The sequence below is a fragment of the Stegostoma tigrinum genome, chromosome 13 (assembly GCF_030684315.1).
Source record: "Stegostoma tigrinum isolate sSteTig4 chromosome 13, sSteTig4.hap1, whole genome shotgun sequence".
Classification (NCBI taxonomy): Eukaryota; Metazoa; Chordata; class Chondrichthyes; order Orectolobiformes; family Stegostomatidae; genus Stegostoma; species Stegostoma tigrinum.
Genome location: NC_081366.1, coordinates 28010507 through 28034196, shown reverse-complemented (window position 1 = coordinate 28034196; position 23690 = coordinate 28010507). Strand labels below are relative to the sequence as shown.

Sequence of the window (23690 nt, the reverse complement as noted above, 5' to 3'; positions counted from 1 at the left end):
GTGACTCTCTGATCCTGGTTTGCTATTTTCTTTGTGGAAATTATTCCCCTGCATGCAGATTCAGCCCTCTGCTCTTTCAATATTTATTATTGGTCTTGTTAAATTTTATGATTGCATAAAGAAGTTTAAAAGGATCAAATCAGCTGTTGGACATGAGACTTACTTTCATATTAATCTGCAACTGATAAAAACTTCTTTTTCAAGCTACTTGCAAAGCTGTGATGAGCACATGTCAAATGCAAAATCATTGAATAAATCACAAAAAAAATGATGGCATAATGCATCAACACCCTGCATCAAACCATGCATTGCAAGGACTGATTCTAAACAGTGGTTCAATGGTCAGCACTGCTGCTTCACAGTGCCAAGGACCCAGGTTTGATTCCAGCCTTCGGTGATTGTGCAAACTCCACACATTCTCCACATGTCTGTGTGGGTTTCTACCTGGTGTTCCAGTTTCTTCAGCATCTATTTCAAACCTTATTCCCTTGTTGACTAGGAAACTATTTCCACTGTTCTGCATGAATACATTTCATTCACCTTTTATTTTAAAAATCTTGCATCCATCTGTGCATTCTACAACTGGTTTCCATTAATCCCTAACTCAGCAGGCAACAGAATGATCTTTTCCTGCTTAACCTTCAGGAAAGGCAGACAACTGGGATAAGACAAACCTGATCTCATTGCTACTATCCAAAGCAACAGGAAGTCAATCCCAAGTCATCCATAATTAGAATGCTCATGAAGAGCAGTGCTTAACACAGGGAACATCCGAAGCAAAATGCTGTGAATTCTAACAAAATGAACAGGAAAAAAAACAGGCCTCTTGCAAGCCACCAACAACACCACCCCACCAAAAAAAAATTAGTCAGTGAACTGTCAAGGAAGCAGTAACGGACAAGGACAACCAAAATAAATAATCCATATAAAGCTGTTCTAAACAGCAATAAATGTCAGGGACAGGTGGAGGGGTTGGCACCTCTTATGAAATCCTAAATCTTTCCAAATTATGAACCGGACCTTCATTCTATGTCACTCTAGGAAATTTAGCATATCGCTACAAACTTGCGTATTTTCATAATTTGTTTACACCTTTCACCTCAAAACAAAAATAGGGGTAAGTGTTAAATATATTTTTTCACATATTCGCACCAACAGGTTGAGGAATGTCTTAATCAGCGCATTGCAAATTTCCCTTCACTGAAAAGTATTAAAACACTTTTTTTGAAATGTTAAAATGATACCTTAATGGTGAGACTCTCATCATTTCCCTTCCTAAGGCAGTGGGCAGTGATCCTTTGATACTTCATCCAAATGCGATCCTTCGGAAAACAGTCTAGTTGACAACAATGGTCACCATATATCCAAACTCAAGCTAGTTACCAGTTACAAATACAATCCAACAGAGTCTAATGCAGAAATCTGACTGATGCTGCTTTCTCATAGATTAGGAAAGCCACAGACAACTGTAGTTCTCCACTGCCAAACAGCTGAGATCAACTAATTCAGCGCAGATCGAAAAATTAAATGTAATAAATCTCAATGGGGTCAGCAGCTCATCATATACCACACTTCAATTCTACAATCTAGGGAGACCTTCAAATAATTAGTTGGCTACAGAACCTACACCTGTCAAGAAAATTAGCCTAATTTTAGGATGGATTTTCCCTGATGCAATTATATTTTCTGATTACATTGGCCACTGCTAATTGTAAAAATGATTTGCATTTAGTGTTTGCGTTTAAATACACCTTTGTAGCATCTCTCACATGCAAGATGGTTCAACAGTTTAGAACATAGTGGTAATATTCCACACTGGCACAGCTGCCACATATTTTTCTCTGTTCTGAACTTTTAGTGAGTAAAATATTACACACTGTGGATGCAACATACTTCACCAACATGCGTTAAGATCACAGAAGTAGAAAATGTACTCTACAGTCCTTTCATGACTTTGACTTAATTTTGGATATAGCATTAGAGTGATGACATAATATGTCTATTCTAACACGGATATCTTGTGTAACATGTGATTAAATCATGCTAAACTTAGCAGTACAAAAGTCCACACTTGCACCAGCAATTGATAATCACATTCAGAGATGTGATAAATCTAATATGTGAAAATAAAAGGTCACAGTAGCATAATCGGTGGAAATTCAGGTACAATAAAAAGAATATCATATTACATACATTCTGTGTTGTAAATGAGCTTAGCTATTTAGCCCTTGCAAATTTACAGACATTAGACGTTAAAACAAGGGGAAATTTTGCATCTCAACAAGAAAAAAGTGCTGTGCAAACATCAGCATGACAGTTCATGGTTTGGCCCAGTGCAATTTTTTTTCTGCATTTCTGTTGCATCTTTTCATTGACTCAACATTACAAAACTGAACTTTTGCAATTATGTTTCAACTGATTCAATTTAACCAGATGCTTAATAGTGAGCATGAGGATGTGAAAATAAAGCCATGAGCTCAGATATCTTTTCATATGATGTAATGAAACATGATAAGAAGAGTTCATTGGTAGGGGTTGCAAGGGATTATCATTCAGGTTCAAACATTGGAACTGGAAAATTTAACCAAGCAAAAATGGGTCATCATTCCATGCAGAATTTGAAGGCTGATTTTGCTGGAAAATTCTTAGGATGGGACTGAAAAGAAGTGAGCAGGTTCGAACAAAGTGGAGCACTGGAAGCAGAATATGTTGAAGAAACAGTGGGAGATACCAGGGTGTGAATTCACAATATGAGTCACATTACCACAGCGTTGAGTAAGTGGGTGCTAAGAAAACAGCTGGGGTTGGTCGGGGGGCGCGAAAAACAGTCAGGGACATAGTTTCTTTCATGGAATGCAAAACATCGGTTAAAACCACAGCGATAATGCAACTGTTCACAGTAAGCTTCAGACTAACACAGCATTAATTCACAAGCAAATTTTGTAGAGCGTGATCATTATTCATCGACTGGCAGAGTTCTTGAGAACTGGCAGTATTACCATGAGTGGTACAAGGTGTAGTCAGTACAAGAGTAGACACGCTAGAAAGGAAAGCTAGGATGGGAGAAAAGTGGTACAGTTAAGGCTACTGTTCACAAGAAGCTGCTAGAGGTATGTCAGTTTGCCTTATGCAGAATCCTAAGCGAGGCACTGTGGATTTATACAGTTGACATTCAAGCCTATAACAGCAGCAGGAAAACAGGAAGCAGAGAAGTACTGATATGTTGCATTGAATCTGGTGGAATGTATCAGATAGCAAATATTGATGATGGGAAATGGAAGGTGGCAGTGTTACTTGTACAGAAGGAGTAGACAAGGAGGACTGGCAAGGTCCAAGAGAGGGGAAAAAACAGGAGACTGCCAAATTCAGTTATACGTTACAGCTGCAGCCAAACTGAATAGATACCAGGTTGACAGAAAATTTAAGCTACAAAAAGATCAGAAGGAACAAGTCCTAGTTGTTAGCAGAGGATGGGGATGGGGATGAGGATGAGATAATAAGAAAATTCAGGGCAAATGTCTAAGGTCTATTGATATAATGTAGCTAGATATGGGACATGGTGAGATTAGGTGAAGAATCAAAGAATCAATGTTGGAGATTACTGTGGAAATGAACATGAATCCAGAAACTGTCTGAGAAGTGGAGTAACAGCAGGCGCACTGCAGAACATTGAAGATGGATCAGAGAGTGGAATCAACAATGAATGTACAAACGTTGATTCAAGCATCCATTGCAGGGCTTCAGATACTAGCAGCATGCATCAGCAGAACTGGTTGACAAACTGAAGAACAAACAGCAATGGGAGCAAAAGTCAAGGATTAAAATCAGTAGACATCAAGGGAACCAGCCAGGTTTAAAAGGCAAATCAAATGCAGGTGAGGGAATAGGGCTGATGAATTGCTGCAAGGATGTAAGGAATGCTGAAGAACAAAATTATCTGTTGAAGCTAACAGTGTCGATCCAATCTAGTTCAGCTAAAGTGTTGGAGCAATTCTGCAACATGAAATGAGTGCGCAACTAGAGCCATTTACATCATACTGTGCAATGATAAGTAGTCCTGGTGGCAGTGAGACTCAGGATACTGGGAAATCAGAAGTGCATGAAGATCTAGCCAGCGAAAACAGCACAGCATGAATACAGAATAAGTTGGATCAGGGAATGGGTAACAGGCCATCACCAACAAATCTACGACCCCAAACACCTAGAAGGTGGCAGCAGATGTATAGGAGCACACCTGCCAGTTCTCCACCAAGTCACATTCCATCCTGACTTTCCATTCCTTATAAAATCAGAGAAGCACATTCACTCTGGGACAGAACTTTACGTATTCAAAAGAATTCTGAAAATTATTAGCATTACCAAGATATGGTATTTAAATTCAGTTACAAAATATTCAACTGGAAAAGACCCTATTGTGGGTTCTTACTTTTCAGACAGTAATTCTACCTAACATGGTTTAGGACTATCACAGTCTATCACAAACTACTATGACATATATGTTGAAAGCAGTGCTGACTCCAATGGATATCATTTCTCTCAATCAGTGCCATAAATACAATTCTATTTACAACACAACATCACGTGGTTCCCTAGAATTATTCACACAGGAACTTAGCACAAATTTACTACTTCCGTCTAAAGAAGGAAAAGTAAGTTACAGGTGACAATACTCTGCGTAAAGCCATTAGTGTCGAATTGATGTAAGAATACCATATTATTTGAATACTTACAAGCCCTGAATAAGTTATCGGTGCTAATCGAAGATCGTAAATAAAACAAAACAGTCTAAATCTGATATTAGAGCTAATGTCAGGGCATAATTCTAAAGGTTACGGTGGCATTTTAGATTCTTTCAGGCAGCAACATTATTTCAATATTGATTTGATATTCCAAACAAAATAGATTGAAACATTGGACAAAATAAAGTCATTACTTCCAACAGAATGTCAAAGATAAACATTCTTCTCAGAGATTAAAGACCTTCCCTGCCCAAAATAACTCATTTATTATTTTAACCCAATATCCCATCAAATATTCTTGGTCATCTATTGCATACTGACATCCTATCTTCCAAACTTCTAATTTAGATCCTAATTCACATTTTTTTAAATCCCTCTTTCTTTTACAAACTTTCTCTCCATAAGTTATAGAAAACCTATATCAACCCAGTATTCTATTTGTGGCGGTTTTGTGAACCATTTTTCATACTTACATGCCTTTATGTAACACAAGTCTTCAGCCTGGTTTCTATCCCTAAGTGGTTGTGCCTAACCACGTCTCTTTCTCTTTTCCTTAAAAAACAGTATCTCCTTGATCAACCATCGATCTCTTCTTTCTGTCTTAATATCCATATTTTACTTTGGGACTTTATGTTAAAGGTGTTTTATAAAATGTAACTTTCACTTTGAAGGGTGCATCTGTGCAAATAATTATTAAACGTTTAATACTGTAATTACAATGTTTCTCCTCATTGTGACTTTACCTGATAGATATCCGACAGGCTGCTGCTCCCAGAGTCACTGGCAATACTGCACCCGGACTGGCTGGAAGGGACATGTGTCACCTGTGGGTGTGGATTGTCTGTGAGGTGCATCTTGGAAAGATCTGCAGGAAGCTGTAAAAATTATGAGGAGGAAGGGGAGAAAAGAAATTCATTAATTTGATAAATGAACCAAAAACATAAATTAAAAGACTTTTAGACATGCTTGCTGAACTCCTTAATAAAATTTTAAATGATCAAGGGCATTGCAAAGAGGGCAGTGAATTTTGGAAGAACCAAGTTATACTTTAGCGTCAGTGTGTGAATTTCTTTGACATGTATGTAATATGATAAAGTCAATGGAGTACAAAATTTCACTGATTCAAAGACAGGTTTGCATTCCAGAATGTTTTGGTTCCTAGAACAAGGAAAAACTGAACTTGGAGTATACAGTTTGCAATATATTTATCATTGGAAAAGCATTTACTTCGTTAAGCCCTGAGAGAAGAAGAACACTAGTTAATAATAAGAAATGATCCAATTTGAGTTGTCCAAGCAACAGCCACGGTTACATTCAGCTTGAAAGCTCCGAAACTTTTGCTGAATTGTTTCTTTTGTTCTGCTACTGATTTCAACATTGTAACTTCTTTTCTTAAGTTGTGGCAAAGTAGAAGAGGCAGTTCCTTCATTGATAGATTTAAAATTCAATTTGTCAGTGAGGAATAAGGCCCTTTCCACCAACGAAGGAGCAAGTGTTTCTAATCTTCCGAGCCTGGAAAACTTAAAATAACACATAGCATCTGAGCCGGCAATGTAAGAAAAGAATGTGGAGTGGGCAACGGGAGGTGGACAGTAGATGGTAGATGGTGCAGAGCAGCAGATGAAGCTGTGAACATTAACATGAGCTAACAACCAAGGAATGTCTGTATGACTAAAAATCTTCATGCAGCATACCGATGGGAGCCAATGAATATAGGTTTTCATCACATGATTTATTTAAATCACCTAGTTTCAATACTCGGGTGATGCAAAACTTGAGTATTTACATTTCTATCGTGAATCATGTGCTTTTAAAAAAAAGTGCCACAACCACAGGAACATTTTATTGAATCACAATGTTCAGTTGGACTACTTAACTTTAAAAAAAGTCACATATAGGTATTGTCTCGTTCAAATAGCTCATTAACTAACTTTGTACTTCTGTAACAAAGAATTAGCACAGAAACTATGAATTAATCTTTCTCAGTTCCATAAACATCTCTGATTGTGATACACAGAACTGCCATCCTGTTCCAAAAGTTAGCCATCTACTTCCCTATGACAAGAGGTCTCTAATAAGTCAGACTTATACCTGTTTAAAGTTAAACAGTTTATGAAAATTAGATACCTCATTGAATGCAATATACTTCCATAACAAAAGGGGAAAAAAAATTTACAATTCTGAACAGATATATTGAACTGATAAATGCCGTATTGTGACACTAAACAGCAGCACAAAAAAAAAGTATTTTCCCCTTCAAAGTATAATTAAGCCAATACTCCAATCAACCCATGGATTCCCAATGTTGATGATTAAACATGCAAACAGAAAACTTAGACTTGGCATTGTCATTTGCTTGTTTTTGTATTCTTTTTACATATTCTTGTTGAATTGTGACTTACTGCATAACATGTGAACAAAATAGACACAGTAGAAAATAAGCAGAGAAAAAGAGAAGGGAAAGGGACTGAAGTAGATGATTTGTATGTACCTATCAGAGGATGTGAAAGAAACTCTGGTCTTGAGGGAAAGAAAATGGAGGGAGTGGATGGAACCGAGGTGCGGGGTTAGAGGAGGAGAGGCTTGGAGAGAGGTAAGCATAATCACTGGGCAGGTTACACAGTTCAAACGAAGATGAAAGCCCAAAAAGTTAAACAAATTATTTAAAAGAAATAGAGGGACAGTGAGAACCAAAAAGCAAGATTCATATAAGGTGATAGAAGTTTGTCGGCAGCAACATAATGATCTAAATTTTGCCGTTGTATTGACGATGAAAACATCAGCACCAGCTTTCAAAATAACTCTATGCTGCAGCCAGTAAAGCTGACAACAACTTATGGGAGATAACAAAGTGTGGAGCTGTATGAACACAGCAGGCCAAGCAGCATCTTAGGAGCACAAAAGGTGATGTTTCGGGCCTAGACCCTTCATCAGAAAAGGGGGAGGGGGTGAGGGCATGAAATAAATAGGGAGGAGATGTGGGGAGGCGGATTGAAGATGGATAGAGGAAGAGATAGGTGGAGAGGAGACAGACAAGTGAAAGGGGCGCGGATGGAGCCTGTAGAGCTGAGTGTAGGTAGGGAGGTAGTGAGGGAATAGGTCAGTCTGGGGAGGACAGATGGGTCAAGGGGGTGGGGATGAGGTTAGTGGGTAGATTAGATTAGATTCCCTACAGCGTGGAAACAGGCTCTTCGGCCCAACGAGTCCACAACGCCCATTGAAGAATCCCACCCAGACCCATCCCCCTATACCCCACACGCCCCAAGCACTACAGGCAATTTAGGGAGTCCCAGAGAGAGTGGTCCCTCCGGAAAGCAGGCGGGGGGGGGATGGGGTGGACAATAGAAAAATGCCTTTGGTGGTGGGGTCAGATTGTAGATGTCGGAAGTGTCAGAGGATGATGCGTTGGATCCGGACGTTGGTGGGGTGGTATGTGAGGTTGGCATTTGCACGTGCGGCAGTTAAAGTGCCAGTAATTCATTATTTCTCCACAGGGTGGATTGTTGAAATTTCTGTAGACGAAAATTTCCTTAAACTAACTGTCAAAGAGTTGCACTTTTATGCTATCAGACCCATGTAATAAGTTACAACATACTGAATGAAATGCAACTGAACTTTCAGTAGCACATCAATTGTATAATTTCTGCCTAAATATTAATTTTATATTTATAGCATGTCAAGTTGTCACCATAAGAAAAACACTCTATAGTTTTGGCTTTTTAAAAAAGCGTACAATATTTTATTATTCTACCTTAACCATATGTTATTATCCTAATCTTTATTATGTTGCCTGCAAAATGGTTAAAAAGTGAAGGGCAATCAGTGCTTTTTGTTTCTTAATTTGTTATGGGAATTCCTCAATACGATTGGCCGTTTTTGCTTTTCTAATTAAATCACTGTTTGTGGATTGGAGGTTCCCTTGAACTGGCCACCAAATGAAAGCGAATCAGAAAAGGTGAAATCCACGCCAAACAGATCGTTAATGTTTTTTATTGGGGGGGGGGGAATTTGCTTCAATATCAATGCCTAGCGCTGTCCTTTTGTCACGGACTGACATCTGGACTAATTAGTTTTGACAATTACTAACTAAATGTTTATCAGAATGCAGGGTCTCCTGTAAAGTCAATGCTTCATGCTTTAGACACTCCACAGTAGCTTAGAAGTATCTAGCTGACATGTGGAGGCTACAAGAATCCAAAACTACATTTCAGGACTATGCTGAATTTATTAAACTCAGGCTGGCAGTAGAGATGCTAAATCTCAGGGACAATGGAAGGATAATCAACTACTCCAACTCAACTATAGGTCTACTCCGGATCTTAGTATCCATGTTTAAAATCACAAATTAGCAGTGTGGAAATCAACTAAGAATTGGATTTAGTGCAAGTGGTATGAATTCTTGATGTGATGGTACATGGTCTGATTATCTTTCAAATAACAGCAGTCTCTACTCATTTTAACAAGAACCCTATATTTACAGACTCTCTTAGACTTGTGCTGTCAACTAAGTTCACATCTGTCCCCAAAGTCTTGGTTCTTGCTATTTATTGTTACCAAAAATCACAAACTTTAGAGGGTTTTTCTCATAGGTGGTTTCCCAACATACTGTCACCTCATTCAGACTTGCTTCTGAGGTTCACGGTCTGTTACACTCTCTCTTCTCTCAACCTGGGCATGCATTTCTTGTAGATGCAGAGAGCTTTCAGTAGGTCTCTGCTGTTCTTCAAAGTGAGATCAGTACGTCCATGTTTGTAATGGCCTTCTCCCCCCACCCCCGCAACGAAAACAAGTCTTTCAGATTTCTCCTTACATCATGAAGTCTTTCCACCAAGCATGGTCTCAGATGTTGTTTTCCGAACAACGTTTCCTTCCTGTTGCTGACATTGGTTGTACGGTCCATTCCACCAGGTGAAAAATTGGTATCTTCCTTCCTTGGCAACGACTGAAGTTGCTTGTTTGATTTTCTTTCAATCTCATGTTTTCTCACTCCCTCATAAGTCTTCCAATGGTAATGTTAGATTTTACTTTCCAGTCAATTATGAAAAACTGCATTCATAGTCGCCCGCCTACAAATCTACTGGAGATTATTAATCTGGCAATGATGATGACCTATACTCAATAGAGCTAAATCAATGTCATTTTTCTTCAGAAGCCCTTTTATAGCTCAAATACTTTAGGGTGTTTCAAGATTTGCTTGTGGGCAATGAGACAAACTTGTCACATGAATGAACACACATCCTCTGGCAAATTCTTTAGATTGTTCATTTACAAATTGCTGTCCGTCATCAGTTACAACTAAATGAAGAATACCATAAATCAAATAGATTTTTAGAAAAGATTTTGCACCGTACCTGCTGTGATACTGTGCAAATGACTCATTTTGATCCATCTCGAGTAATACGGATGACATGGGTGGCTTACTGGATAGCACCAGGGACCCGGGTTTGATTATGCCCTTGGGCAACTATGTGGAGTTTGCGCATTCTCCTTGTGTCTGCCTGGGGTTTCCTCCTGGTGCCCCAGTTTCCTACCACAGTCCAAAGACGTGCAGGTTAGGTGGATTGGCCACACTAAAATTGCTCACGATATGCAGGCTGAGATGGATTAGACATGGGAAATGCTGGGTTACGGTGTCAGGGTGGGATGCTTTCCAGAGGGTTGGTGTAGATTCATGGGCTAAATGGCCTGCTTCCATAATGATGTGTAATGGTGATTAATCATTTTCCCTCCGAACGCAAACAAATCTAATCTTGGTCTTTCCAAAAGTTCCTGATGAAAAGGAATAATACAATAAAGGCATTTTATATTTGAGTCTTTTGATAACGCAGACTTGGCAGTCGCATTCAATCGGAAGAAAATTAGTAATTGCCAGCAACCAAACCAAGTACTGGGCTCTCGCTCACCATTTTAATGTTCAACGATGACCTTGACATAACCTTTAGAGAATCTAAATTTTTCGTGTTTTGCTAATCTTTCTTGAAAGACTATTACATGATCTATATTTGCAACATGTTTTGCTCAAAGTATTGTCTTACTATTATATTATTGGTCATGAACACTGGGCATACAGCCTGACAATATCATCTGATCTGGGGATATTCTCCACCTTTGTTCTGGATTTCTGATCACATGCAATTTTTCTCTCTGATGCTGATTAAATGTTTTGTTACTACTGGTGTATATGCTTTTATTTCTGCTGTGAATTCTAAATTTTATTTTTCCTGAACAGTTTTAGGTAGTTTTCTCAGTAAAATATCTGCCACCGATTGGTACTTCCCTTGTGAACATTCCATGATTAAGTGCTGAATGTAAGGTGGCATCCTTGAAACTCCCTTTGTAACAAGTGGAAGTCATGCTTTGTGGTTTGTTTCAATCTTATACCTTCGCTCCATACCACAGTCTGAGGACTTTTCACATGCCAACACTGCTACCGACTCTTCTCTTTCAATTGCAGAGTAGCTTTTCTCTGCTATGATTAGAGACCTTGAAGCATAACGTATTGGCTTTGTTTTCCATCCTCCCGGATTTGTAGCAGAACTGTGGATATCTGTAGCTATTACTGTTGCTAACTGTAGGTTATAATGTTCTAATACTTTGCATGAAATTAACAATATCTTCATCTTTTCAAATAAAAATTCTGATCAACCATTCAGCATCACTGTAGACTTTAGATCAACAAATTATTGATTATTAATTAATTTCCCAACTTAATAAAAGCTACACAAGTTCCTTGGTTTACCACGTGCCTGGCTGAGGAAATTCTATGGTTCCTTCATTTTCAGAGAATCAACTGTTATCCTAGTAGTTTGCTTGACATGACTTACCAATCAATGGCAAATATTTTATTGAAAATATTATTTAAGAAACTTAAATCCACACCGGTGGCTTAGCAATGCTTTTAGAACCTCCCTAACTTGATAATCACTCTCTTCCTTTGAGAAACCACGTTTCAGAACATCATTCACAAACTATGTTATTCCATCCTTCCTGGGGGTATCATGGACATTGTCCTCTGGAATATTTCAGTGTCAGAAACTATTCCAAATGATTGTTTGTAGAAGCTATAATGACCAAAAACTGTTGCAAAATAGCTAACCTCATTCTTGGCCCAAAGACACTTGTAAAAATCCAATATTAGCATCTAATTTTGTGAGCACATCATTCTTGAATAATTTAACTGGGCTATCGTCTACCAATGACCTTGCATGGGCTTTACATTGAACAGCTTTGCTGAGTTTTTTCAGGTTCCAACGGATCCTAATGTTCCCATTTGTTTTAGGAACAGTGACCATGCAATAAGTGCTGTGAGCAATGACATTAGCTCCATTGCATCACTTCAATTTTTGACTTCACTTTATCTAACAATGAGTGAAGTTACTTTCTTGGAGGAAAAAGACAAATTAGCTTCACATTTACTCACAGGGTAATTTGGTATTCACTTTTTTTATTCACTCAGTACTAAGATTAATTTAAGAAATTCTTCTCCAAATATTTTTAGGTCATTTTCACCCTGAGCAACTTCACCTATTTTTGTATCAGTAGAATGTCCCTCTACATGATCTTTACCATCACATTTGTATTTCTTGGATCTAATTGTATTGAAAATACTGTTTGTCTTCTGGTTCTACGGATTGAAATTTTAGAACAAGGAATATTACAAGTGAATCATAACATTTTGATGATAGGTCACTTGGATATTAGAGAAATAAAGGCTAAAATATTAAAACATTTTTATTGGCCAGGATTACATAAAGATGTAGTCAAATTTTGCTAGACATGCCATACATGTCAGATAGTGGGAAAACCTCAAAAAGGCACAAGTTTAATTAAGGTTAAGTTCAATTCTAGCTTTTGAAGGACTGTTTAGTGGGGTCTTAATAGAATGTTTAGGCCCTACCTCGAACTAGGAATAGGAACCTGTTTTTTTTTAAAATAATTATGGATGCTTTCATAAGATTTCTTGAAGCAATGCCTTTTGGGTGAAAAAAAAACTTAACCCAGTAGTGGTAGCAGAGAAGTTCATTGATTTTTTTTAAAAAAACAAGGTTTGGATTACCTAAGGAAACTACAATAATTAATCATTCCCAGTGAATTGAAAATCATGCTTTCTAACTCCTTCCACGAATTTGCCAGTTCTCTACTCCAGTGATTTGTCTGCAGGGACACCATTTTGTCCTCTCAAACAGAATTAAACCATAGACCTCATCCATCAGTCCTTGTTCACTTAACCTCATTCTGTAGCTAATGGGAACTATCACTGGATACACCTGTTCCACTCGACAAAATATATTCACACTATATGGCACACAGTTGTGTTTGCATGTGTCTCTCTGGTGACCTAAACTCTAGGAAAATAGGTCCATATTCATTAGAGGCACATGTAGTTTGGCATGGATGTACTGTGTCAGTAGTATGTCAATAGGTCTTCTTTCATTCAATCATTGGAGCTGAGCATCACTGGCTGGCCAGCATTAATTACCCATCCCAAGGTGCTGGTGAAAATGGGTAGCAAGCTGTCTTTTTGAATTGCTGCAGTCTGTGCGCTACAGGTAAGCCTACAATGCTGTTACGGAAGGAATCTCAGGATTTTGACCCACTGATAGCGAAAGAATGGTGATGCATTTCCAAATCAGGATTGATAGTAACTTACATGAGAATTTGCAGGTGGTGTTGTGCCCATGTATCTGCTGCCCTTGTCCTTCTGGAATGGAAGTGATCATGGATTTGGAAGGCGCTGTCGGAAGATCTTTGGTGAATTTCTGCAGTATATTTTGTAGACAGTACACACTGTATCCATCACAGAGGAAGTGGATGTTTGTGGATAAGGTGCCAAACAGCCTGCTTTGTCCTGGGTGGCCTCAAACCTCAAGTTGTTATAACTGCACCCATCCAGGCAAGTGGGGAGTATTCCATCACACTCTTGATCTTTGCCTTGAGATGGTGGATAGGCTCTGGGGAGTCAGGTCATGAGTTACAAGCAATAGTATTTGTAGTCTTTGACCTGCTCTTGTAGCCACTGTGTTCACGTGGACTATCCAGTTAAGCTTCTGGTCATTGATATCTCCCCAGGATGTTAATAGTGGAGGATTCAGTTGTGATAATACCATTTAATGTCAAGGGGTAGTAGTTAGATGGTCTCTTGTTGGAGATGGGCATTGTCTGGCATTTATATGGCAATAATGTTACTTGTCAGATCAAGTCCAAATATTGTCAAAATCTTGTGACATTTGAAAACAGACTGCTTCAGTACCTGTGGAATCACGAATGATGCTGAAAATTGAATAAAAATGACTGCACATTCGGGGATGAGGGTGTTGCTGACTAGGCCAGCATTTACTACCCATCCCAAAGGACAGTTGAGAATCAACTATAATTCTGTGGGTCTGGAGTCACATGTAGGCCCAGAGCAGGTAAAGGATAGCAGTTTCCCTCGCTGAAGGACATTAGTGAACCAGATGAGATTTTCCCGACAATCAGCAATGGCCTCATGGTCACCATTAGACTCGTAATTCCAGAAATTTATTCATTTCAAATGCCATCATCTGCTGTAACAGGGTTCAAACGCAGGTTCCCAGAACATTACCTATATCTCTGGATTAACAGTCTTGTGATAATACCACTCGGCCATTTCCTAGATGATGATTAGGCCTAGAACACTGCTCTCAGGAACTCCTAGAGGTATCCTGAAGCTGAGATGATGGACTTCCAACAACCACAATCATCTACCTGGTGTCTGGTATGACTTGAACCAGAGAGATTGGCCCCGATTTCCTCTGATTCCAATTTTGCTATGGTTCCTTGATGCCACCTTTGGTCAAATGCAGCCTTGATGTCAAGAGCTGTCACTCTCACCACAGTGTGGAAACACATACTATTAACTGTTGATCAGTGCAATATACTTTCATCTGGGAGCTGTGATACCAAGGACAATGTGTAATTACAGAAACTTCACACCCATAAAAGGGAAACAAATGGGTTTTGGCGACAATATAGTTGCATCATGATTCCACAGTAAATAACCTGCTTAAGCGTCCTCCCATCTTTTCTTTTTTAAATCTACCACAGTAACCATCCTGTTACCTCTCGCCGAAATGCACATCTGGCTTCCCTTTAAATATATCTCGGCTATTTGCTTCAGACACCACCCTACCCTGCCCTGGAAGTCTATTATGAGGCCCCTGTTGAAATCCAGATAAATTACACAGACTGCATTATCGTTTACCTGAAAATCTGAATGCCATTGGTCAAGCAAAAGTTGTCTTTTAGAAATTCATGTTTATTATTCATTATGCTCTTTCCCACTTCTCAATACCAATTCTATAGCAACACTGCAGCAGGACTCTACCCTACATTTGCTATATACTAGAAATACTGGAAGCAACGAAGTGGAAAAAAATAAAACAACTATAAATTCCAAACTATTCAGTGTAAATGTCTCATTCCTGGATGTAAGCAAACCATTTTTAAAGATGATCACCGTCATACAAGTGTTTTGCTTGAATGGGTTAAAAGATCTCAGACTAGATGCTGACTTTGCTATTCTTTTTCTATTTATTCCTAGCTTAAAGTACTCAAAAGAAATCACTAAAATATTGCTAACAGTGATGTATCAGAGATGCATATATAGTATGCTGCAAGATGAATTAAGAATGACATGCAAATCTTTAAAAGATAGTGAAAAGACAGAAATTTGACAAGGTACTTTAATATTTTACTCCAGATGACAAATATCAGTTTAATCTATTGTCATTTAAGTAAGGGAAGAAAAAGCAATTTTGAAGGCTGTTGAACTTGATGCACTGAGTGCCAAATAATAGTCTGCCCAAATTGTTGTACCACCAATACGACAGAATGCAGATTTAAGCCCATATTTCTCCCTTTTTTCTCTCTCCATGTCATGTATTCACTCTCAGCCACTAATAATGCTGCTTTGAAACTTGATAAGTGAAGATCTTGAAGGAACACTTCCAATTCTCTCCAATGGCTTTACAAAAGCACTGATCATTCCTTCACAGTAGCGTAGTTAAGACTGGAAATTTAGCATTGATAAATATAAATGTACATTCATTAGACTACCATTTAATGATTTACCAGACAGTTACACATTACCTACTTTTGCTGCTTTTCAGAAGATCTATTTTACTTGCAAACCCCAATTACGTAATTATATTTTCAATTTACACAACTCCATTGGAAAAGAAACTCATTCAACAAGTACACCGTTTTCTTTGTATTTATTTCATTAGATACAGGATGCAAGCAAAACAGACCGCACAATCAAAAAGCAGGAAATTGCAAATGATGCAAATTTTAGAAATGCTCAGCTGGTCAGGAAGCAGCTATAGACAGAGCAATAAGACACAACATCTCAATAACCTTTCATCAGAAGCTCAAATATCCTGCTTATGGAAATACTGTTAACAGCAGAAAATAACAATATACACAGAAATGACCCTTTCCTAGAACAATCCCTAGTGTTGGTTTTTTAGAACGAGATTAGTAATTTTAAAGTTATAAATTAAAGATATTCGGCAATACACTTATTCAGGATTACAAGCGTAAATATAGTGCTGAATAGTATTATGTCCATAAGTTTAACATGGTGGGCTGTGTGTGAATGATGTCATGGCATAATATATACTTAATCCATTGTCTGAAGCTGATTCGTATCAGAGAATGGTGACAGAAGAAGAGGTCCTTCAATCCATCATGTTTTTTCTACAACAGGAACTCATCTAGTCAAGCACCATGGACTGCAAAGTTTTGCACTTCAAAAGAGAATTGAATAATTATCTGAAGCCCTCAATTGTATCTGCATTCACCAGACCATCAGAGCATTTCAGATTCTAACATGCACTGCAATAAAGTGTTTTCATGTTGCTATTTGCATCTTTTGCTATTCATCTTGAATTGGTGTCATCTAGTTCTCAGCCCTTCCAGCCAAAGAGACCATTTCTCTTTATCTACTGTGTTCTGACCCTTCATTATTTTCAACAGCTCTATCAAATCTCCCACATAATCTTTCTTTCTCCAGCAGCCCAACTCTGCTGATCTCCCAGTGTGCCCACTCAAAACATATTGTAAAGTGCTGTGTCCACTTTATTAAATGCATGACTATAATCAAACCTCATTGTTACCTTATCAAAAAAACTCAGTCAAATTAGTCAAACATGATTTGTTCCCAAGCCATTTGTACTGGCTTTCCTTAACTAATCCATATTTGGCCAAGACGCTGTTCATCTTGTCCTGAAATTTCTAAACCTTTCTCATCATGAAGTTCAACTCACGTGACCACGAGTTGATAAGCTTATTGTTGAATCCTTTTGAGAATGGTGTAATATTTGTAATTTTCCCCTCCTCTACCACTACCCTAGATCCAAGGAGGAATGAAAGGTTATGCTAAACTCCTCTGCAATTTCTGCCATTTTTCAGCACCGCAGTTGCATTCCTCATAACCTTGAGCACAGCCGATCTATTCAGTACATCCACCTCTTTATAAATTTTTAACTCATTTAACAATTCAGTGACCCCATCTTCACTCATTTGGGCATCATCCTCTTTCTCATCCAAGACAGGTGGAAAGTATCATTCAGTATCTCAGCCATGCCTCCACGCATAAATCCGAGGCTCTGACCACTAATCAGTTATACCCACCTTTTACCACGTAGAAGACTTTTTGCTTTCCTTTTAGGTTAACTTCCAGTTTTTATCTCATAACTCTCTCTTTGCTGCTCATACTTCTTTTCACACTCCCCCTCCAAACTTGTTATACTTTGTCTATCCAACATCTGAGACCTAGGCTATGTAACGGCCGTCTATACACTTTTTTAAAAAAAGACTAACTGTAATTTTCATGTTTTCACTTCACCTCTCAAACATCTTTATTGAAGTCACAAATTTATGGCTGTCAGAATATAGGGCCATGAGATACTGTTGGACTTTCAGCTAATGTGTTGTCTGCTAAAAAAAGTCATCCAACTTATCTGACAATATTTGTCTTGAAAATCTTCGAATGAGAGCTGAACAAAAAACTAATGCTGCTATTCTCCTGGGAAGCTGCTGAAAGACTTCATCCCAACATCTGAAAGAACAGATTCCAAAAACATCCCCAGTGATAGCCACATGTGTCTAGTGACATGCGTGTGTGCAAGGACGCCAAACTGAAAATTATTTGGAATATTTCATACTTCATCCCTTTTATCTTCACAAATTAACTAATTGGTGAAAGTACTTTGTTTTAAAAAGTTGATCTCAATAGAGACAGTATTTTTATTTTTTCCTTTAACTGGTCTGTATTAGGTTATTTGGAAAGGTATATATTTAAACTGTTATATTTCAACCTGCATGCTAATAAGCTTTGCACGTTGAGTAAATCTGTTTTATAATTAAGCAACAGTATTTTTAATTAGCAAAGAAATCTGACTGACAAATATAATTGGCCATAATGATAACTGGGTAAAACATTAGTTTAAAACTAAACATGGTCACTGGTGCAACAGTGGGACACACTGTTGGATCACACACTCCTTCCACCTCAATTGTAATATCATCCTCCATCCCAATGTTTCTACAGTTTAAAACAGTGGATCAAATGGGCATTCAGAGGTTGCTCTGCCAATAATGCAAGGAAAATACTGACCAACAATCAGGCAGTTTTCCGACAGTCTGTGCTGTATTATCACCAAATTCGGGTAGGGGATATGGAGGCCTTTGTATTAACAAATTTCAGTTTGGGCTCTTATCAAGATGACGTTGCTTGAAAACATTGTTATGACACCGAAAATTTTAACTGCAACAAAGTAGTAACAAACAAACAAGTAACTATGAGTGATTGTTTGGATACAGGTTTCACGTTCTGCATCCAGTATAAAGATTCACCATCAATTATTAAGAACCTGCAATATTTGCCAAATTAAGTCCCTAAGATGGAGGAGAATTAGGCTATTCAGGCCATCAAGTCAATTCTGTCAACGAGGTAATCCTCAACTCCAATTTCCTGCCTTTGCCCCAGAGTCCTCAACTCCCTTAATGATTTAACCAATCCTTAACACACAAATATGCTGTTTTAAAATGTGTAAAGTCTTAATTTGCCTTTCATTTGGCAATACAATTGGGTACAACACATGCCTTAGCACTTACTATTAGGAACTTCACTATTACTGATTATTTTGGCATAGCTACATGCAGTAAATTATTAGTAACATGCTTTGTCCCTACTTACCACAATCAAATCATGCAATTCTGGATAAATATCTGACATTGTATAATTAGGAAAATATTCGAATAATTGCAAGTGCATGAACAGCTGCAAGTAAAGCTTCTTGAAAGGAACAGTTGCACTTTAAAACAAGCCTTGAAAATTTGTATCAAAAACAAAGTTGATGGAAAAGCTCAGCAGGTCTGGCAGCATCTGTGGAGGAGAAAACAGAGTTAACATTTTGAGTCCGGCGACCCTTCCTCAGAACTGAGGAAGTTCTGAGTTCTGAGGAAGGGTCACCAGACCCAAAACGTTAACTCTGTCTTCTCCTCCACAGATGCTGCCAGGCCTGCTGAGCATTGCCAGTCACTGATTTACACATCCACAGTTCTTTTGGCTTTTATTTTGAAAAGTTGTATGTCAAGTAGAAGAGACAAAGAAGTGTGCAGTCTCATGAATTAGCCAATTATCTAAATGTTCCTTAAACTAAGAAAAGGCTGTGCTCTTCCTGCACTATGATCAGAAACTATTCAGACATGCTGTCATTTACAGTCTAGCAACATATGCATTGTACTGGGTAAACAAAACACCAATCCACTCCTGCTTCCTAAATTCTTCAAATTTAACATTTACATGGTGCAAATAAAACCACAAAATCAGTATGTTACAGATACCTGGTCTTTTAAAAATTACTGGATTTTGTAGTAATCCCTTCATCAGTGATATCAGTTAATGATCAATTCCTTCCTCAATGCACCCACTTCAGTAACAGGATTTAGAATAACATGTATAGTTAATACATCTGTTAGCAACTGCAGTAAGCTCAGCATGCATGTTGGTACGAGAGCAACAAAGCAATGATACTGATGTAAACTGTTAAAAGAAGTTAGCAGTGCCATTTCAACACAATGTAGAACTATCTAATAGTGAATTGCAGTAAAATTCCCTGCTCTAAAACACAGCTTCATTCTAAAGAGTTAGTTCATTGAGAAAATATAAAAAGCATTTCAAATTATTGAATGCAACATTTAGTATTTTATAGCTTTTCTGAGGAAACTCAATAGTTTTGAGTTGTATTTAAAAAACAGTGAATTTTACTGCAATTAACTGTCACACATGTCCAGGTTCACTCTTGAAGAATGTGTTGACATAAGGTCCTTGGAGCTCTAGCTTCCTTCAAAAAGAGGAAGGGACCAAAGAAAAAAAAGATCTATAGGCCATGAGCCACAGAGGCCATCTCACTTGAGTGAAGAAACACTACATGTTACATAAGCATTATTTAATAATAACTGCAGCATCATAACATTTTAAATGTCTCTTGTGACTGCTTAATGGGGCAGATTTTTGTTGCCTGCATGAAGGAGAGGAGGCATAAATTGCTGGAGTTGGACACTCAAGTGCGGGAGAGATGGATTTTAAATGGGGTGAGGGAGTGGTTGTATGTCAGCTTGTTTTTGTACATTTCTAGTTATAAGTAGCCCCACATCAAATCCCAGGTAGGACTGTATAGAATGCTCAGGTTTGTGATGTAAACATAAGAAGATCTGTCATTATCATCTTCAATTTCGGAGTCAAAAACGGAGAAAAGTTTTCAAATAAATTGTTTCCTGCCATTGCAGTAAGTCAGTGGTGCAGCATCAGTGATATGTGCCTGGAATAGGAGGTCAAAATCACGAGTGGTCTGGACAGAGTAGGTAGAGAGAAAGTATGCCTACTCAGAACAAGATTGAGAGCCAGAGGGCACAGTTGCAAACCATTTGTAAAGCAGCAAATGTGTGGCCAAAAAAGGGGGAAAAATCCTTTTCAGACAGTGAGCAGGTAGGGTCAGGAATGCACTGTGTAAAAGGGTGATGGAAACAGATTTAATTGGTATAGTCAGGGAGAATTGGATGATTATTTAAAGAAAATAATGTGCAGGATTACAAAGGAACAGACATGCGACTGGCATGAAGTTAAAATGCTGACAGTCAGTACAGACACAATAGGCTGAATGGCCATCTTCATCACTGTAACAATTGGGTGATTCTTGACCCATTCACCTTCACATTATGTTGCAACAGAGATCCTTGAAGCATCAATGACTATGTAAGGCATAGCTCAAAAATGTTTTAAGAATTCTCATGAAAGCACTCAAACATTTTGAAACAACTAGTTATAATTATGCAGGAAAATCTATGGCAATAATACTTCGCTATCTAATAAACAGAAATAAACTTCTGTCTGCACCTACTTCTTAAAACATTATGCTATAGTTTTTAAGTTTAGCTACAAAGTCTGGAAGCATAATGTTTTTCATCAGTTTGGATAGACGGAGAACACAGTCACAGTCCTGTAGTTGTACAACACAGAAACAGATCCTTTGGTCCAACTCATCCATGCCGACCAAATATCCTGAATTAATCTAGTGCCATTCAGCAGCATTTGGCTTATATCCCTCCAAATGAATCATTATTACTTTACAATTCATGTTGATGCATATAGATCTTGTATGTGCAAGTAAGGTCCTGTATAATTATTGGACACATTGAACACTACAACAAATTATGTCAATCCCCTACTCATCAACATTCCCAACCGATGCACACTTGCCAGACTTGATCTTCATCAAGTCGTTTAGTTACTGCCTAGAAAAAGTTTAAGAATATTTTCCAAAGGGCACGGGAAATTCTCGGAGGAAAATTTCTGATGGCTCTGTAGGTGTTTTCCCAAAGAATAAAAATTCCCTAATCAGAGAGGAAAGGTAAGTTAAGTACTGGGTTCCAGTAGTGCAGTCTCATCATGAGGGACTCCCATAAATTACCAAGTGGTACTTACATCACACAATTAAAATATTACTACTTGATCTACTCTAACCTACCCAGTTACAGCAACATCATGTACTGATATTTCTCACAAATAACACCACAACATCTATCTGCTTAATTCACTTCAGTCAAAATAGACACCATTGTATGACACTTAAAACATCTGGCATTTTGAAACAGATTCATAGATATTAATTATTTAAATCAGTTGCGTGTACTTCTAGGATAAAGATACATTTGGTAAATAAGAAAATACACAAGCAAATGAGGATTTCAATCTTTTCAGATATAGGTTGAAAATATATTAATTGGCTTCTGTGCATCACATACTGTACCTTGACATTACCCATGCTGACCATGTTGGTACATGATTTAAATGAACAGGGACTTGTCCCCCTCAAAAGCATTTTATTACTTCATTCTACCTCAAAATCATTGTACTTTTAATTTTCTCTATTTCAGGTAGGATACAGTGCGTCAAGGAAGGGAAGGTCACAGATTTATCTGAAAGAATATTCTCCATTTTTTGAATCCCAGAAGCAATTAATGACATTGCGTTTGATTTGGGAGGCAAGATCCAAGCTAAATTCTATCCTTAAATGCCATTGAGGCACACTTGCAAAAGATAGAAACTAGGAATAAGCTAAATCTGATTGACCGTTCTCCTCTACTGAGCTAAAAAAAACTCAGCAACAAATTTTCCATTTGCAGCCCCAAGGACAAAACTAGCACTGAGTATCTACTATCTGTCTTTCATTCCTATGGGTTCACCTGAAAATTTCATTGGCTAGTTCACAACACTGGGGTGACAAATTCACTAGTTCCAGGTGACAAGTTATAGGGCTACCTTCTAGCGTGCTCACCAAAAACGACAAGATCATCTACACACCAAAGACTGGATGATGAAGCTTCTGTACATCTTAGCATCACTTCATGAAAAACATCAGAACAGAGATCGCGAAAGTTTTTTTTTGTTTGAGGCTAACTAAACTTCATTCTTGACAGGATTCAAGTGAGTGTTTCATTTCTCTAATCAACTCTTGAACAGATGGTAAATACCACAAAAGAAAGTAGTTTTTAAATGATGTGCACTGTAGCTAAAATGACCAGGGTTTGGTAGGAAAAAAACCATGATTGATATTGACACTAAATTATCGCCCAACTTAATTTTAGTTTCCTTTTTGTTAAAATAGCAGTCAAAGACAATATTAGGTATAAATCTAGAGTTATGGTCAGCAATTCCAAGGGAGACTGCACTTCTAAAAATGGTATCCAAAACAACTGCACAATGAATCTTAGAAACTAAGATAAAATTTACAATTCGTGAAACAAATATTACTTCAATCACTCAATATAATATCATGGAGGGAAATATGGATCTGCATTCTGAAATAAACCAACACAGTCAGGGTTGGACAGTAATTCACAATAACCACTTATCAGTACCTCAAAATTGGGATGGTTGTTTCCAAAACATGAACACTAGCTTGCGCATATTAGCAAATTTCTGTGATGAATCAGTCATGCACATCAAAATTCTAAAAAGAAAATGTCGCATCTATCCAAACTATTCTCACTTTCATGGTAAATCTATGTAATCATTTCATTTTTTTGGAACTGTTTTGAAAAGGACATGTACTTCCTAAATTTTTAATGAGGGATGAGCAAACAATTGAAATGGGGTGTTTTATACTTTAAAAATGCAGTAGGTTGGAGGCAGGTTTCAGTGTTGACTCAGTGCAAATCATAGGCCTTGGTGCAGTATAAATGTTTGCCATTTGTCACAAATGCCTCAAGATCACAAGTCTATTTAATATATAATGCATGAATATGTGACTAAAGGCCAGATGCACGATTTTCTTGTATTCATTTTAATATTATAACTTGCAACTATAAATGAACTCCAACGTAGCTTTTCCTATAGGTGGATAAAAATTCAATGGCCCTAAT

At 37.8% G+C, this 23690-nt stretch overlaps 1 protein-coding gene across 8 annotated transcripts in view; it reads right to left on the bottom strand.

The window, feature by feature from the left end:
* The window catches only part of LOC125458195 (rap guanine nucleotide exchange factor 6-like), a 345812-nt gene that overhangs the window by 121343 nt on the left and 200779 nt on the right, over positions 1 to 23690 (bottom strand). For all 8 annotated transcript variants that reach the window (XM_048543196.2, XM_048543198.2, XM_048543203.2 and 5 more), the window contains one exon: positions 5483 to 5614. In XM_048543196.2, the coding sequence (XP_048399153.2) occupies positions 5483 to 5614 (132 nt within the window). The remainder of the gene's footprint in view (positions 1 to 5482; positions 5615 to 23690) is intronic.